This window comes from Choloepus didactylus, chromosome 4, assembly GCF_015220235.1.
Source record: "Choloepus didactylus isolate mChoDid1 chromosome 4, mChoDid1.pri, whole genome shotgun sequence".
In the NCBI taxonomy this organism is placed as follows: Eukaryota; Metazoa; Chordata; class Mammalia; order Pilosa; family Megalonychidae; genus Choloepus; species Choloepus didactylus.
Genome location: NC_051310.1, coordinates 46,691,338 through 46,710,134, shown reverse-complemented (window position 1 = coordinate 46,710,134; position 18,797 = coordinate 46,691,338). Strand labels below are relative to the sequence as shown.

At 46.5% G+C, this 18,797-nt stretch overlaps 1 protein-coding gene across 7 annotated transcripts in view; it reads right to left on the bottom strand.

Moving 5' to 3' along the window:
• SPTB (spectrin beta, erythrocytic) overlaps window positions 1-18,797 on the bottom strand; it is a 121,712-nt gene that overhangs the window by 43,893 nt on the left and 59,022 nt on the right. For all 7 annotated transcript variants that reach the window (XM_037832525.1, XM_037832524.1, XM_037832528.1 and 4 more), the window contains 9 exons: window positions 8,375-8,526; window positions 7,059-7,232; window positions 5,919-6,010; window positions 5,420-5,500; window positions 4,948-5,063; window positions 4,401-4,513; window positions 3,375-3,562; window positions 1,185-1,302; window positions 331-489 (listed from right to left, as the gene is read on the bottom strand). In XM_037832525.1, the coding sequence (XP_037688453.1) occupies window positions 331-489; window positions 1,185-1,302; window positions 3,375-3,562; window positions 4,401-4,513; window positions 4,948-5,063; window positions 5,420-5,500; window positions 5,919-6,010; window positions 7,059-7,232; window positions 8,375-8,526 (1,193 nt within the window). The remainder of the gene's footprint in view (window positions 1-330; window positions 490-1,184; window positions 1,303-3,374; window positions 3,563-4,400; window positions 4,514-4,947; window positions 5,064-5,419; window positions 5,501-5,918; window positions 6,011-7,058; window positions 7,233-8,374; window positions 8,527-18,797) is intronic.

Below are 18,797 nucleotides of genomic sequence, written 5' to 3'. Positions count from 1 at the left end.
CAGAGGCTAGAGTCCAAAGGACGTGCCTGCCACATGCAAAGGTGCACAGTGTTTTCCTCCAATCGCTGGAGAACCATGATTGAAAGGCAACTCAAACCCTGGCTCTAGTTGACTCTACTGGTCCAAGTAAGACAATTTGGGGGGCCAGTTCTACTAGCCTGTGAGGTTCTTTCCTAAAAATGCAACTTTAAAAATCCTGGAGAGCGCCACCTCAGATGTGAATCCTGACCCACCTAACCCTTGCTTCAGGATGTGTGGAGAGGCTTATCTGGCTACCACTGAGAAGCTGGCTTCCCATCTCCTGCCATCCCCAAGTGTGCCCCCCACTACCTGGGCCACAAGGCGCTGGTTTTCATTGAGCCACGTCTCTCTCATCACGGCCTTTCGGTCAAAGCGCCGGGCCAACTGCTCCAGCTTCTCCTGCCGAATGAGCTCATTTCTCAAGGCCAGCTCCCGCCGATACTCGGCTTCCTCTAGGTTTTCCCAGGCCTGCATGAGGGACAGAATAAAAATTTGGGTCTAGACATCTTGGGTCACAGGGGAAATACCTGGGTTTTGGGGTTCCATCTCTTTCACCCCATGAGTGATTTTAGGAATCCAGGCAGAGACTGGTGCTCTCAGGTGAAGTGGTGACAGATTAAAGCCCAGAGGCAGCCTGTTGGTTTCCACGTGTGGGCCAACAAAAGGTTCAGGGGACTCCAATTTTGGCCTCCCAGTTCCCTCTTCCCTTCCAACCTGCCTCAGAAACTCTTGACCTAAAACAACAATATTCACTTCTGTGGGTGTTCATTAAATTCTTATCAACTAAATGGCTACCTTCCATTCTATTACAACTTCCAGGTGGTATTAAGCCTCCAAATTTCTGAAATGTCAAAAGGCATTTCCCTTCTATTACAAGCAGTTCACATTCCAGATTCAAAAGCTTAATATTCTAGAGAAGGTAGGTCATGAAACTGGTTCCAGTGGGCTCTGGGTATCTGAACAGGGGGCTGAATTGATGGATGGTAGGTAGAATCTGACCTGTCAGAACCAGGTTCAGATAACTCCCCCAAATAGCCAGCATGTGCAATTAATAACACCAAAGAAGGTGGCTTGGTTTACCCTTTCTATGACCATTTCCCCCGTGCCATTATCAGGAACTCAATCAATCCCCTGGCAAAGCATCATGGAAAACACAGCTGTACCCGGTTGATGTCAGACACCAGTTTCCCATCATGTGGTGTGTACACTTTCTGATTGTTGGCTCTCATCTGGGACTGGATGGTGAAAAGGAGGACTTCCAGATTCCCCTTCTCCTGAAACCTGTCAAGAAAACAGAAGCAGGGAGATTAGGGTCCAGATCCCCATAGCCAAATTTTTGCTGATATCAGAATGGAGCTCTGGTATCTTGGAGTTTGGATGGTACAACTTATTTCTCTTAAAAATAAGGAAAAAGTAAAGAGGATCTATAGGTCTACTTACCTGTTAAACCATCGATACAAAGGAACCCGTCTGTGTTCTGCAAAGGATGAAGGCTTTTGACTAGTTCCTTAGACAGATTTTTATTGAGTGAGTCAATAAAAACCTTAGAAGTAGCATTATCCATGTAAGAACATATTGCATTGAAAGCAACTTTCACCTGAGTCCTAATGAGCCGAATATCCTGACAAGTCCTAATGGTCAGGAGAATTTAAGGTGTAGGAGATGAGAACTGGTAGCAGGATGGATGTCTGGAACCTGGGGTTCAAGCGCCAGGTAACTGGGTACTGTCTCATTTCTGCATGTCCTCAAGTATTCGCCCCACAGCTAGAGCCTCCACGTGGCAGTCCAAGATGGCTGTAAGCAAGGAGCCCACCCCGAGCCCAGCCTAACAGATCCCAGGGTTCACAGGCACATAGAGAGGGCCGTGCCCCTGAAGTACTATCTACTCGGCCAAGGGACGACACCTGAGTTCAGTACCTGGTAGAGTCATAGGGGATGCTATCTGTATTGCATTTAGCACCTTAAAAGTGGATTAGTCAGGGGAGTGAATCTCCCTGGCAACGTGGAATATGACTCCCGGGGAGGAATGTAGACCCGGCATCGTGGGATGGAGAACATCTTCTTGACCAAAAGGGGGAAATGGAAGGAAATGAAATAAGCTTCAGTGGCAGAGAGATTCCAAAAGGAGCCGAGAGGTCACTCTGGTGGACATTCTAACGCACACTATAGACAACCCTTTTTAGGTTCTAATGAATTGAGGTAGCTGGCAGTAAATACCTGAAATTATCAAACTACAACCCAGAACCCATGAATCTTGAAGATGATTGTATAAAAATGTAGCTTATGAGGGGTGACAATGGGATTGGGAAAGCCATAAGGACCACACTCCCCTTTGTCTAGTTTATGGATGGATGAGTAGAAAAATGGGGGGAGGAAATAAACAAACAAACAAACAAAGGCACCCAGTGTTCTTTTTTACTTGAATTGCTCTTTTTCACTAATTATTATTCTTGTTATTTTTGTGTGTGTGGTAAAGAAGGGGTCAGGGATTGATTGTGGTGATGAATGCATAACTATGTAATGGTACTGTGAACAATCAAATGTACGATTTGTTTTGTATGACTGCCTGGTATGTGAATCTATCTCAATAAAATGAATATTAAAAAAAAAAAGTGGGTTAGTGTCAGATCAGAAACCAGATACTTGCTTATGATACATTCTAGACTCTAGGCCTCGTCTTTCCCTGTTTGAAAGCTATGAATGGAGAGTGTGGGAGATGAGACAGCCACTGAGCTAGGGATGTGCTTCAGGAGACCCAGACAGGCTAACAGCAGGTGAACTGGAATACTCCCTGCACGTGTGTGCATGCGTGTGTGCATCTGGATGCACGTGTGTGCATGTACAAGTGCACGTGCCCTCAGGTCCCACACATGCTGGGGTGGAGTAGAGGCCCCCAGAGGCAGGCTAAGCGCTCTGCTGATAAGCAGTGACAGATGGCAGAGGAAAAGGATGTACTTGATGATCAGTAAGGCCCCCACTGAGAGCCTGGAGCTGAGGGTACAGAGGTCATTACCAGAAAACAAATGGCAGCTCAGTACACAAACAAGAGAGAAGCTTTCTAGCCCAGGTGCTTCAGAGAGACTCAGAAGCCCAAGATTTCACTTCTGCTCCCCACTCAGGATCTGGGAAAGTCACATTTTACTTTCTTTGGCTATAATTGGGCATTACTCATCAATGCCTGTTACTGATAAGCTGTTGGCCTGGGAGCAGGCTGGCAAAGAGCAGGAGAAGTAGTTGACAGCCATGAAGCTCTTGAACTTCTAGATACACTTTGCAAGGCCCAGTGCCTGGCTCTACCCTTTGGCAACTGACTTCTCAGACAGACGACCACCCTCTAAGTGCCAGGGCCTTACTTAGGTGGCTTCTCCACGGTGCGGTAGGTGCTGAAGGCCTGCAGCTGCTGCTGGACACCAGTCAGGGAGTTGGCAAACTTGCGGCTGTTCAGGACAGTGATGGTCTGCTCAATCCAGGTGAGCAGGTCTGAGGCCAGCCCACTGTACTTCTCAATCATCTTCTCGGTCTCAATGGCGTGGTCGATGACCTAAGGAATCGCCTTATTACTCATTATTATCAGAAGGATGGTGACCATGATCAGCTTGCCCCTGAAATGGGGCTCCAACCTCTTGAACCCTGGGGTGTTTTATATTGGGTTTGTTCCCTGAGCCCAAGATGCTGCTAAAGCAGAAGTTGACTGGGAGTGGGTGAAGCCATCCTTTTACACAAGCAGTGTCAGTAGGGAGCTGGCCCTGCTGGTGTTCAGGGTAGCTCCTCTTTCCCTCTCACCCTATAAAAGACTGATGAGCTCAGGATACCAGCCATAATGGGGACCAGGGGCTCATTTATCTTAAACTATTTATTAGGAACTGGGGACTGCCAGGCACTGCCTTGGCTAACCAGCAGCACGCAAAGATGACCAAGAAGTAATCGCTACCCCCGGGGAGCTAACAGCCCAGCAGGGGAAAGGGATCTGGTATAAGGGTCTATACAGGGAGTCGGTTCCTGGTATACCACGGAAGCCTAAGAGGTCCCAAACCACAAAGAACCAACCAAATAAAACCCTACATTTGTTCATGTGGGAACGTTCTCAAGACGTGGGTCTCCAGGTGGAATACAGGGTCTCAGAACTGCAGGCTGTAGTGCCTTTCAGGAAAGACCAACGACCTGTTTTGGAAGTTAGTTTTGGAGCCATTGACATGGCAGTGGTTGGCGTCAGTGGAAACTGTGGTTGATCTGCACTCCCCGGCTGGCCCACCATAGGTGGGGCCCAGCACAGTGCACCCCAAAACAGGAGCCCAGACACAAGGCTCTTAGGATGGAAAGGGAGCATCTCAGTCAAGGCCTGGGTGTGGCAAACAGGGGGAGAGGTGATGTTCCGGTACCTTGCCAACACGCTTGCCCTCCACCGCCAGAACCTTCATCTTGGAGAAGTAGTGGTAGAACGCCACTACATAGGTAATGATAGATTTCTCATCAGGGTTTTCTGTGAATACATCTGTAAGGGGAAAGGGTACATTCTCAGGACCAAACTGGAAGCCAGAAAAGTCAGGCTCAGAGGGTTCACCACCTTGTTCCTCCAGCACAAAGTTCAACTACAGGCACAATCAGAGGTCAAGGGTGGAAGAGTAACGGGTCTGTGATTTTAGAGAGAGGATGCAATCCATACAAGGACTGCAGTTTATAAAAGAAGAAAATGGTGGGACCTGGACTCAACGTTGAACCAGCTCAGGCTAGGTATTGTAAACCGATTTGGAGCTGAGGCCGGGCCCTGCCACCCTCCCCATGCTGGGCCCGTAGCTCTCCCAGCACCCAGACTAGACATGGCCAGCAGCCGCCAGGTGCCCCATTGGTCTGGCACTCCCTCCAGCCCAGCAAGTGCCGTCTTCATCACTGCAGTCAAGAACCCGGTTGGGGTGGGTGCTGGCTCACCTTCAGGGTCAAGCAGGGGGATGATGCCCAGCTGATGCTCGGCCACATTAAATGCATGCTCCAGGTTGTGCCGGGCGTTGGAGTCCTTCAGCTTATCAAAGTCAATCAGGTCAGGCCTGGGGGGTGAAGCCAGATTGTTAAAATGGAGGGAACACAGCATCCTTCACCCGCAGGGCAGCCCCAATGTGAAGCAATGACAGCAAGCGGATACAGGCAGGAGGCCTGGCAGCCAAAGTGAAAGGAGGAGATGGGAGCAAAGAAGGAGCTACAGGGAGCATCAGCACTGAGGAAATGGCAGCTGGAAATTAAGGAAAGCAGGGATGGAAAAGAATGCTAAGAGTGAAAGGAGAAGGAAGGACAGAGGTAACTTTCCCATGAAGCTTGAGTAATAACCTGTCTGTAAAGTGCAATGTGTCCAAATACCCCAAAGGCTTTGTCTCAGTGGGTCCCCACAGCCCTCTCCTCCTCTTACCGGTGCTTGTGTATCAGGGCGTTAAAGGCCAGACCATCCTTCCAGCTGGAGGTGAAGTTGGTGACACTGACATGGGGGTAGCTGCACCGAAGAGAAACATTAAGACCTATTCAGACTTAAGAAATAGATTCTTTTGGGGTCCTAAGCAAGTGTGAGAATGGAGGGCCATTGCACCAGAAGAAGAATGAACTGGATCCTTCTTGAGTCTCTTTGATATGAAGGGGCAGCACTTCAGCCACACAAAGGGGCTCCCTCACAAGATGTGGGCCCAAGGGACTCCTACACCCACGGTCTGACCCCAGGCAACTTTGGAGAAGAATCCTGTGTTACAGGCCTCAAAGAATCAGGTCAGGCCAGACTGTGCATCAATTGCATTTAGGCTGCCTATAGTTCTGGGTGATGATGTCTAAGTGTCCCTTGGGGATGGCAGAGGGACCCCAGAGGATGGCAGTGGCAAGGGGCATTGAGAAATGTGGTGGTGGCTGTCCCCAGGGCATACCCAGCTGTCTTCATCTGACACCACAGCAGCAATGCGTCCTTGGCTGAGCGCGTCTCGAGGCCTTCGGGAGTTGGGACAACAATGTCCTGAATCTGAGGGTTGCGGGAAGAAGAGAGAGAGGAATTAGATTTGCATCTGGATCTGTACCTTGCTGCTTTCCCTGGAATGTTCCCTCTTTCTTCCTCTGCAGCCTTCCATCTGCGTCACCTGCCCCGCAGTAACCCCACACCCTGAGGCCCTGGGTCCCAGTGGCCTGTTTCCCTGGCTTAGTCAGCTGGAACAACACAGAAGGGGGACAGCTCTCATATAATAACTCCAACAGGATGTGGAGAGCAAAGGACACTAAGCCCTGATGCATCCTCTGGAAGTACAATGCCCCACGAAGCTGTGGAACAACACAGACATTGAAAGGGGTTGCACTTTGATTAGCAGCTTCACTCACCTTTTCATTCTTCCCATTTCTTCTGTTATTATTGTTTAATCTCATGCACCCACTGAGAGCCAAGAGCAGACATCCAGCCTGTAATCTTCCAGCTGGATAAAGTCTTCAGTCTGGCAGTTCTATGCTATCCACTTCCTCCATGCACTTACTCCTCACACTAGCTTCTTTCTACCCCAAGACAATTAACCTTAAACTGCCACATTAGGGGCAAAACCAGCCAATGGAAGGTGCCTCCCTCTTCCCTCCCTTACTCTTTAAAAATTTCCTTACAAATAACCTGGGCCTTGAATTTCAGGGGAAGAAGACAAAGTTTCTGGAAGAAAAAATATTAAAGCAGATCTCCTATACTATTTTTTGCAACTTCCTGTGAATCAAACAATTGCAAAACACAAAAAGTTACAATGTGGGGGGAAGGAGGATAAAAAGCAGATCTTCCAGCCAGATTGCAACCCAGCTACCAATTTCTACCTTCTCCCTCCAAAGACCTCCCTACTGCATTGACAGCTCACCTGAGCTTCAGTGATTTGACACGACTTACAAGATGGTTACTGGTCCCTACAAGCATCATCCCACAGGACAGGTTTCTAGCCTGCCAGGATGTGCACAAACATTCACACTTTCTTCCCCATTTTGTAAGATCCGAATCCCCGTCCAGCTCCAAGAGGCTCCTGCACTTCCTTGGCCACCCGGGAGCCCACCTGGAAGCGGAGGATGATGGTCCAGATGAGGCCCAGGACCAGGCGGTGGTTGCCGTCCACGATGTCGTGGGAGCCCATGTTCTCCAGGTGCACACGCTGCTCTTTGAGGAACTGCAGGGCCTTGTCCACATTCTCCAGGCAGTGGATGCGCATCTTCCCCTTCGTGGGCTTTGGCTGGGGGACAGCAGTGGTCCCCGTGGGCATGGAGGGAATGCAGTTGCCCCAGAGGTAGCTGCAGCCCAGATCAGCTCCTGTCATCAATATCCACCACCACCCACCACACTCCTGGCCAAACTCCAACTCCCACTGTCACTCCTTGACGCTTTTCAACCCCTTCTCCTTTCGGCAAAGTTTACATGTCTGCCTCCTTAGCGCACCCAGAGCCCTGCAACTGGGCTGCACCTGTGCCCTTCCTGGGCATTCCATAAATGGCATTCCAAAATGATAACATAAGAGATGGTTAACTGAGCAGTTACTATGTTCCTGGCCCAGTTCTAAGAACTGTTTCTTACTGCTCAGTGATAAGAGTGGTTTTTATCTTGATGACTGATAATGGGTCCATTCCCACCAACCACGTTCTCCCCTGAATGCCCCCAGCTAAAGGGTTCCTAGTGATGACTGTCTCTAATGGACTTTTAATACAGGATGAGTAGAACTTCAGCCCAGCTGTAGGCAGTGGAAGAACACACCCCAAGGATCTTAGAGTATGTCATTAGGTGAAGGTATCATTCCCCCATTTTGCACATGGGAGAAATGGAGGCAAGGAGGGTCCTGCCCGATAGGCCCAAGGTCACCAAGGAAGTAACTGAGTGAAACGTGAACTTTGATCTATTTCTCCTTCAGTGGCAATATAACTGCTGGGTGGGTTACAACAGACAGAGCCTCTAATAAATTTCCACTTGCAAGAACGATAAAACACACAAAGAAGTATCTTTCATGTTTTCCTCTTGGTTGCAAGAGGGGTGCAAATTTCCCCAGCTGTGCAATGGGAATCCATCAATCCATGTATCTCAGCCAGTGTGAGGAGGCCAAGGGTGGGGCCACGTGCCTATCCCCAAGTGAGAGAGTCAAGAGCTCTGCTTCCGGGAGAAGCAGGGTGGGGGTGGGGTGGGAAACAAAGGGGCAGGTGGTTCTAGGAAGCAGTCAAGGACCCCAGTCAACCACACAGACACTTCACATCTTAAGCATTGGAAATTCCCAAAGGAAAAGAAAGGAGCCATGGAAGGCAGTGAGAACTCGAGATATCCCCCAGATCAAATCTTTTCATGAAAGGGGCTGACCACACCAGCAACAGGGCCCAGGGCTAAGGGATTTACCAGCATCTCTCCAGAGAGCACCTCCAGCAGCTTGATCAGCATCCGCCCATCCCGCAGGTCCTTGTAGAGGTCTGTGATGCGGCAGGACACACGGGCCAGGTGCGAGTTCACCCATTTTGTGAAGGTCTTCTTCTGAACAACTTCCCGCTCATCTGGGTGGGGAGAAGAAGGCTGGGTGAGGTGCCTGAGGTTGGCAAGGTCAACCTGACATGGGGCTGAGGGGTTTTGCCTTAGTCCCAGGGTCCCCCCATCCCTGGCAGAGGACGTTAATGTATGCATTCCACCCCCTTCTTGGGAGCATTTGTGGTCGAAGCTTAGCCTTTTGGCAATAGACTCCACATGACTCCAAGACTGGTGCTGTGAAGAAATAACTACCACCACCACCATATTCTAGCCCCAGTATCAAGATACCCTTAATTCAGCCATCTATTTTCTGCACTGGTTGGAATGTTCTTACTATTATGTTATTGTGGTCAGGTTTCAATGCCAGGTTTATCCATCCATCCATCCATCCATCCATCAATCCATCCATCCATCCAACAGTCCCTCTGCCTAGAATGTTCTCTCTTGATCTCTCTGACTCCCTCTACCCCCTTGACCTAACTCCTATTCATCCTTCAGGAGTCAATGTAAACAGCACTTCTCAGGAAAGCTTTTCCTGACCCCCTCGCCTAGGTTAGGTCTCCTCTTGTGTGTCTTGTCCCCCACACTTCCATTTCTCATTTATATCTCTCTTCACAATTGCAAGTATCAGTTGAAGTTCTGTTTCTCTTGCAAGACTGTAGGCTCCTTGAATCCAGGGAAGCTTATCTGTCTTGTTCACTTCTGTATCTTCAGGGCTTGGAGCCTGGCATACAGTAGCTGCTCCATAGCTGTGTTTTGGCTGACTGTGCAGACATTTATTTAGCTCCTATTATGTGGTGGGTCTGTGCTACGCCTGATGATCCATAAAGGTAAAACAAAGTGCCTGCCCTCAAAGAGTTCCTGCTGGGTAGAGGACAAGGATGAACAGAGAGCTGGGATGCACATGAAGGTAGGGATGATGGAGGCTTGGGCTGGGGGCTATCGGTTACATTACACTATCTTTCTCACCCCCAGAATGGCAAGTAGGGGTTCCCAATCTTCAGAGCTGGGAAGCTGACATGACACCTTGACCCTGAATCAGAATCCAGCCAGAACCCCAAACCAGGCTTCTGGCCCCATGTTCTAACAGCTCAGGTAGGTGGTCTCTCTAAGCACCTCTATGCAAATAAATGCCAGAGACCTGTCCAAGTCAGGGCTGGGAAGCTTGAACAAGAGGCTGGAGTGTGGGCAAAGAGAAGGCTAGAATGGCACAAGGAAAGGAGAAATAATGGGAAGGGGAGAAAGATTAAAAGAGAAAGAAGAGTGGCAGAAAAGAAAAAGAAACAAGAGAGAAACAAAGGGAAAGAAGAGAGAAAAGAGGAGTGAAGCCTCATTCTGTTTGGTTTTGTGGCAACCACCTCTGGGCACTTTGGTTTGAACACAGGGCAGGAGCTGACCTGGTGGTGTGGCTGGGTCTGGGGGCTGTCGAGGTTCCCCAGGTGAGTGTGAGTGGGCAGGTCACAGCCAGGGCAGACTTAGAGCGGCCCGACCAGGAGAGAACATCCGCGCCATGGGAGCAGGCTAAATGTGTGTCCAGCTGAGCCCCAAATGTGGAAGGGCTGGCTTTTTCAATTATTAAATATCTGATTTAACAACAACAAAAAGAAAAGCTCAGCCAGCACCGCCTCAAGGGTATAATCCTGGCAGTTCCTAGGGCTCATAGCATCAAATTCCTTCCTACTTCATGGCTCTTTTAGTGGTAGGAACTCAGACCCTTTATTGGTTTGTTCATTCATTCAGCAAATGTTTACTGCACAGTCATTAGGTGCCAGGCTCTGAATGGAGGGGGCAATTCAAGGACAGGAAAGACAGCCCTATCCTTGAGGCATCCATACTCTATTATAAATTTGATGAGAGCTTGAATCATATATAGAAAATGCTATGGAGCTATCTAAGACTTTCAGGCAGAGGAAAAATATTACTCCTGACTACACAATTCTTAAATAAAGATACAATTAAAATGGCATTCATTCTGGGTCTCTGGGCAAAGTTTCTTGGGGAAAAGTCCACCACACCTTTGTCAGCAGCAAATTAAACTGATTTCCCGCTTTCAAGGGTGGCTTTAACAAAATGGAGTTAAAAGTTTTGATGACGTACTGGACAGGGCAATGGTGTTTATCCAGGGGGGCCATGTTTAGATTCAAATAGTCAGCAACAGTCCCAAAGTGCTTTCCCTAGAAACCAGATCTTTTCTTTAGGTTGCTAACTCATCCCATTGGTTATGGATCCCTTGACCAAGGAAAATTTTAACACTTGTAGAGGTAAGTATATTATTAAAAAGCCAAAGTCCTTTCTTCTTTCCTCCTTTTCCTGTCTTTAAGAAACCAAAAACTGTGTTACACGGGTACTGAAACCTGTTAATCTGTGCTTGGCAAAAGGTAAGGAAGTGCTTCTGAAGTTCTAACTGGGGACCCAGAATTTAATCTTAGGCTGCTGGGCAAATGCATTTATTTGGTACAGAAATTTCTAAAATCCCCATTAGATCTCCCCAGTTTTCAACACACTAGTGATGCCTTCCTAGACTCCACAGGTTTACAGCACACACAGGTGGACTCCTAGCTGCCTTTTCCAGAAGGCTGGGGTGGAAATGCCCAGAATCCCCAGCATTCTGAAACACTTTGCAGTGCTGAGCCAGGGTAGATTCCGAGAGGCTAATGATGATCGTAAGAAGAGAAAAGGCCCAGAGGCAGGGATTAATGTCCATTAGCTCTTTCGCTCCAGCTGCTCCACGTGGCTTGCTCAGCACATTCACTCCCAGCATGGCCCAGGCACTCAGGGAGCCCTCCAAGTACTGGAGAAGCATGTGGTCCAAGCAGGGCTGGGTGGGGCTCGGTGGGTGTGGGCGGGCAGGGGACCCGGGCCATCCTGCAGGACCCGCTGCATAAAGGAGGCCCTGCCAGGGGCCAGGCCTTCTTTCCAGAGCCCTAATGCTGCCAGCGCAGGAAAAGGAGCTGATTCCACCAGCACTGCCTGCCTCAAAGGCCCTGGAGCCTTGGAAACACTGGTGCCTCTGCTGCTCATACACCCAAGCGCTCTCTGTTCCTCCTTCTTTCGCTTTCTTTCCCTGCCAGTGGCCATCCTCGTTCCTCCCCACGTGTTAAGCTTTCCCCAGAACTCTCTTCTTCCTCTCTGACCAGCTGCTAGCGAGAATTATTGTCTGGTTTCATGACAGGGTGGCCTGCCTTTCTTTTAACCCCCTTCGAAAGATTAATCTGAGGTCAAATAAACCCCGAACAACCAAAACCCTCAAATATCTATCCACTAAGTGAGTTCACACATGGAAAGTGCTTAAAACAGATCCTAACACACAGACAGCTTGCCACGGCTGCTAATTACCCTGGCATGGCTTTGACTGCTCTTGCCACGTGCCAGGCCCTGTCTCCGAGGTGTGGAGAGCCTAAGCCAGGCTCCCTCCCCCCGAGTCTCACAATCGAGTTGAGAGGACACAAACTCATAAACAGTTAAGGTTGCAATCCCACAAGAGAGAGCGGGCAGAGTATTTTAATAATGCAAAATCTGTCACAAGGTAATATTAGATTCATTACCAGATAAATGGCACATACAGTGTATGCTCAAGGGGCAAGAGAGGAGAGAGGTCATTTCTAACTGAGTGGTCAGGAGGGCCTGATGAAAAAAACTGGGTTGGAAGGCAGAGAAGGAGGGGGTGGATGTTTCAGCCAGGGGGACTGAATGAGCCCAGGCACAAAACAGTTGTTCAGGGGTCACTGAGCAGCTACAGGTAAGAAGAAACTATGCGGAAATACGTTTTAAACAGGCTATAGAAAGCCTTGAAAGACAAGCTAGGAAATTTACATTTTATCCTAGAGGAAAAAGAAACCACTGAAGGCAAAGTCATTCCTGAAATATTAATTGGTAAGATGCCCAATGACAATAAAAAAGTAAACTATTTCAGATTAAATTTAAAAAGAAGTGTGCAAAATCAATACAAAGGAAACATTAAAAGTCTCCTGAAGCACACAAAAGAAGATGTGAACAAATGGAAAATTCAATCCCATGTATCCATGTTAATCTATATATTTAATATTATTCTAAATATACTTAAATTATATAATTTAAACTCCAATAGGATACTTGGGCAGGGGGAACTAGACAAAAGATTTGGAAATTCATTGGAAAAATAAGCAAGCAAAAATATCCAGGAATACTCTAAAAAAGAAGAGTAATAAAGGAGAATTAACCTTCCTAGATTTTTTTTCTATCAAATATTAAAGCACAGTATAGATTTATAATAAAAATATAATAAAAATACAGCATTTTAATTAAAAAAGCATTTGAATTAGATAGACACATCAGTGGAAAAGAAATAGTTCCAAGTACATATAGGGATTTAATATCTGATAAAAGTGGAGCATTTCAAATATAAAGGAGAAAAATGGATTTTTTTCAAAAAAAGATGTTGGCAAAACTGGATGGCCATACAGAAAAAATTAAGTTGAATTCATACTTCATACTCCAGCATAAATTTCATTGGGTCAAAAACTGAAATATAAGGAATGAAACCATAAGAAGAAAATTCAACTTCATTGAAAAAAGTTGTGTGTTTGGGAGGGGGGGGAGGGCACGGAAAGCAAAGTCAAACAAATGAGGAAAAATATTTGTAACTCCTGTGGCAAGGGGTGAATTTACTTAATATATAAAGAACACCTAAAAATTAATTAGAAAAATGCCAATAATCCAATAGCATAATGGGCACAGGGACGTGAGCAAAGAGATAACAGAAAATTAATTACAAAAGGCTCTTAAATGTCTGAAAACGTGTTCAAGTTTACTTTAAAAAAAACCAAACAAGAACAAAACAAAACAAAACAAAACCCTAAATCTAAATCATGGTCCTGAATTAAATTAGTCTGAACAAAGTAATTATAAAAGACATTTTTGAGACAACTGGGAAAATTTGAATATCAACTCAATATTTGATATCAGGGAATTATTGTAATTCTATTACGTGTAATAATGGTATTATGTTTAGGTGGAAAATGTCTTTATTTTTCAGAGACGCATTCTGAAGTAATTAGAGGTAAAATGTCATGATGATCTTCAATTTACTGTAAGATACTTCAACCTTAGAAATAAGCAAATATGACGAAGTGTTAACTTAAATTTAGGTGATGGGTTCATTATGCTTTTTTCTCTACTGTTCTGCATACATTCAAATATTTTTTCATACATAAAGTCAAAAAGCAAAATGAAAGCAAACCAAGTCATTACGTTTTACTTATCAGATGGATAAAGATCAATGAGTCTGATAAAATACATCATGTTGCAAAGATATAGGAGAATAAAAGCACTCTTGTGATGCTGGAGAGGCTATAAATTGGAGCAACCTCTACAAAAGGCCATTTAGCAATACCAGTTAGAAATATAAATGCACATTACTTTAGACCCTTCTAGGAATTCTTCCTACAGATACACTTGTACATTTTCAAAATAACCTATAAACAAAATTGTTTACTGCATTTTCTAAAAGAGCCAAAGACTGGAAATGACCTAATTGCCCATCAATAGAGGATGTTTAAATAGCTCCTATTTTAAAAGTAGGAGTCTGTTTCCCATGGACTGTTCTTAAATCAAATGGTAATGGAAAAATAGCTTATCTTTGGAGCCCTCATCTCCCAGTTCTGGGGCCATCTATTTATTTCTGCCTCTGCCACTTACAAAATTCCTCGGATGCTTAATGCCTCTCTTCCTCTTTTCTCTGTTAAAAATCTGCTCTCAAGAACAGATTTAAATATTTAACACAGTAATATTGTTGCTTTTACGTGGATAATAAGATTTTAGAATAACTTTTAACAACAAGAAAAGATATTACTATACACTTTAAGGGAAAATTCAGGTCATAAAATCATATGTGTAATATAATCCTAGTTATGTAAACCTACATGCACAGAAAAAAGTTAAAGCCGATTGTTGTTATTGCTGAATGGTAAGATTGGGGTGACTTTTTTTTCTTTCCTTTTGCTTATCTGTCTCTTGAAAAGAAAATCTTGGGACAAACCTTGGTGACACAGATGCCAACCCATCACAAAATCTCAAATAAAGGCAGACCCTCAAGGGACACATCATAAATGATGTAAATGGCACAAATTCTACTCTTCTTGTTCTCGCTAGTTTGGGGAGGACTTTTTCTTTCAACCAATTTTCATTAGATGGGTATTATGACCAGCTAGAATATAGCACCCCCTGCCCCTAAGGATTTACAATCCAGTTGGAGTTGATCCTGAGATAGAACTTTAGGATGCTCAGTGTAGAGTTGCAAATTCAAACACAAGAACAAAGCACATAAGAAAATAAAGTGATCTGAGTTGAACACTAGGATGCCAGTTAACCAGAGAAGGAAGATCATGCAGCCATTAAAAATGATAAGTTGCCTGTTCACTGAGGTGAAAAGATATTCATGGTATATTGCCAAGTGGAAAAGGTCCTAAATTATAATGTTATAGACCACATTCTATAACTCTTCCATATACGTCTGATCTGAGGTCTGAAGATAATAAGGATTTTAGAATGGCATGGAAAGTGAGGAGGAAGTCTTGTTCAAAGCCCCCCAGGTGGAAACTGGCATGTGTGTGTGTGTTGGGGGTAGGGAGGAGAGGAGTTAACTTACTGAGGGTAAAGAAGCTGAAGGACAGTCTAGGCAAGTTGAACTTTAAACTCCAGGTAGAGAGCCTGGAGGACTTAAGTAAAGAAACACCTCACTGAACATTTGTTGGAGGACAATGACTCTACCGGCCCTGTGTAAATGGGATTGGACAGGTGAAACTGGAGCCAGGGAAGCCAGCTCAGTGGTGGCTGCAGAAGTCTCTGCTTGAGGTGACATGGCCCCACTGATAGGTTAACTATGGAAACGAAATGACAGGGACTGATTTGGAAAACACCATAGAATAAGAATCAGCTGATCCTGTAGTAGTTGGAAGATATAAGTAGAGAAGTAAAATTATGTGAAGGTTTTGATCAAAGAGGTTCAAGAGGCTGGAAAAATGGGAAGAAGTGTCTCGGGTGGTGTGCAAATGAGGAGACAGCTTTGAGGGACATTCAAGAGGGTCTGAGTGCTGTAGCCCAAAACCCGGGGATTCCAGTCCTGGCCTGGTCACTTCAGAACACTTCCTGGCCGTGTGACCATCCTCACCTTTAAAGGGGGCTGGTAATAGCTATCAATGCCCTGCCTACCTCACAGGTGGCTGAGAGGGTCAGTGAGAGAATTCACATAAAAAGCACCTGGAACACCAAGCAGCTGTATAAACATCAGGGATGGCATCACACATGCAGGTGGGGACTCCATAGAGGTCACTGAGAACACCAGGCAGCAGAAATCAAGATGGCCCCGGGCTCAGCCTAGACCTAGGGTATACGTTTAATGAACAGAGAGAATTTCTGGAGAACTCACTGATTTGCTAAAAAAGATTGATTCCCTTCTCCAAGCCAGGAACAAAGCCACACTGCTAAGGGTAAAATGGTGTGTTGTCAATGTGCTGCACAGGCGTCTGCTGCCCAGGCTGTCAGAGCTGGAAGGGCCTTGGACATCATCTAATTTAACAAGTGAGGACTCTGACGCCTGGAGTGGAAGTGACTTGGCCAAGGTCACCCACGGAGGGAAAGCCCGTTACAGCAGCAGGAGGACAGAGAGTGATACTGGTGGCATGGACTACTTTCCTCATCTCTGGTCACCAAACTGGCCCAAGCTGCCATCTTCTCCTTCCCGGATTTCTGCACAGCCACGCCACCCCCCATTCTCCATGCTGAAGTCAGAGTGAGCTTAAAAAACCGGGACCTAACCATGTCACGCCCCCTGCTAAAAGTACTTTAATGGGTTGGGAGCAAGCCCACAGCTCCTCACCTGGGGCTCCCTTGCTCCAGTCAGGGCTCTCGCTAGGACCAGATCCCTCCCTCTGCCCCTTCAATCCTGCCACTTCTTTGGAAATAATCCCTCATTAAAGCCATCAGCCACCCTCTCCTTTTGCATTTCCCACTGTTTCCTGTCCGAGATTTGGTTCCCATCTACTTTTCCTCCATCTCCTCACCACTCCCCATATACTTTGGCTCAAACAAGCCCCTACTCATCCTTCTGATGGATAGGCGTTACATGCTATAGGCTAGAGTTCCAAGTAAATCTTCCTAGCATTATCCTAATGGCCATTAGGCACATATATGTAAATATATATAAAGACAAATGCGTGACTATTTGGTCTACCGCTCTCTCTCTCTCTCTCTCTTGTTCTCTCACTAGACTATAAAGTAAGATTCCCTGGTTAGTCTATTCCAGAGTCTAGAGGCTGAAGGGTTTGGAGGGAAAATGTCCCCAGAGATTCAACTGTTCCCAGACTCTCTGTCATTCTTTTTCAATGACACAGTTAAAAGGGAAAATGAACAATTATTACAGATACTCTAAAAACAACACCTTTGACACCTTGTCAACCAAACAGCGTGCAGGGGCTCATGAAAGGTGGGGTGGGGACTGCACTCAGGAGCCAAAAGCATGGCCAAGGCCTGGGGTCACTGCTTGCCCTTGGGAACGAAGCCAGCAGTCCATGGGAATGTCCCAAAGATGGAGGAGGCTATTAACACGGCTCTCTCCAACTGCACTGCATGTGGAGGGAACAGAGTCTTATTATTAACCTCAGTGTATTAATATTTGATAAAGCATCTTCACGATGATAGATGGCAGTCATCCATGGAAGGAGAATGCTCTTGGTTCTGCAAAGAGTTCTCAAAGAGGAAGAAGAGCTTTTATCAAGAGGGGAGAGGGGACAGTGGAAGTAGCTATTAAGTCCCGGGCAGGGGAAACACGAGGGCAGGGCTGGCAGGTTTATCTGTGCAGTGGCCCGTCTTGGGGTGGGGGGTGGGGGTGGGGAGGCAATCTCATCATGGCTGACCTCCAAGAGAAAGCTGCTGATCCAATGATTTTTTTCCTCTGACAGTATACTAAAATGTTTGTGATGATAATTATAGATATTTCTAGGAATAGTATATTTTCCATATATATATACACACACACACACATATAGTCTCACTATATAAAACTCCATCTCATGTTTTGAAATGGGGGTGGGTGCAGACCTTCCCATTAATGACATTGTGTTGCAGGGATTATTTTGTTCTCACAGGTAGCAGGAGAGAGGATCTTACCCTTCACATGTGATGTCTTGGTCTCCAGCAGCTGCATTGGAGTCTGCCAACTTAACAGGCTGCCAAAAAGTGGCCGACCCCAACCCACCATGATGCAGTCCTGCTCTCTAAAGGATATCATTCACCCTTTGGCAACTAGGAACCTGGGAGCAGCATCACTGCTGTGCAGGTGAGGAAAGGGGCCAAAAGGGGAGGCTACGGGTATTTCTGGAAACTCTCGGAGCCTTTCACCAGCAAAGCCAGGAGGAGCCCATGCTACACATCTTCCTCTCTGGGGAGCTCCTGGGACCACTGACCCAAGGCTCTGAAGGAGTATCTGCCGGTCACAGAACTTAACCTTGGGGCCTGGGCACAGTTGGGTCTGGGAGATGTTCAGGGTCCAAGTGGCAGCAACTGTGTGCCTCAGAGCAGTGCAGGGGCATAGCCTGCAGTGCCTCTGTAGCCCTGTTGAGTTCTTTGAATCTCCCCCAACCAACCTCACCCCTCAGCCTCACATCTTACTTCCAGGAAGAAGGCTACAAAGAGATAATGTAGAAAGGAAGGTCATCTACAGTTTGAAACATTATTTGGAGTACAATTTAAAGGCAAAACCAGAATGGGCTGTACAATTCTGTGCTTTGTTTTAAAAGGAGGGGCTTTGTTTATCTATGTCTTAATTGCCTGATGAGCCAAAGAATAGGAGAAAGACTTAGAAAGAACATGTCAGGCCCCTTCTTTCTCACGAGCCCTTCTCAGGAGGCTCTGGACTGTTCCCTACCCTGCAACCTTCCAGATGCCTCTGTGCACAGACGAGTTATAAATCATGCAGCAGGCGGGAGGCTGAGCTGCGGGCCTGTGTGAGGCAGGGGGAGTGGGAAGGAGGAAGGAGGAGGGAAGACAGGGAGAGGATGGCTAATGCATAGGGCTTCTCTTTGGGGCACATCCTTCTGTTGCATTTCTCAACTCCCTCCTCTCCCAGCTGGGATACATCTGCCCCAAGGGGTATCCTTACCCTTAGAGTCCTTGGAGATATAACCAGGGGTAAGGGGAGAGGTGCACAGGGAGGCAGAGGCCTCCCATGGATGAAGAGAGAGAGCATAGAAGGTGGGCATTCTGGCTGGCAAATTCTCTGCAGCCTGAAATGCTTCATTCCTCATCCAGACGGCCACAAATGTTT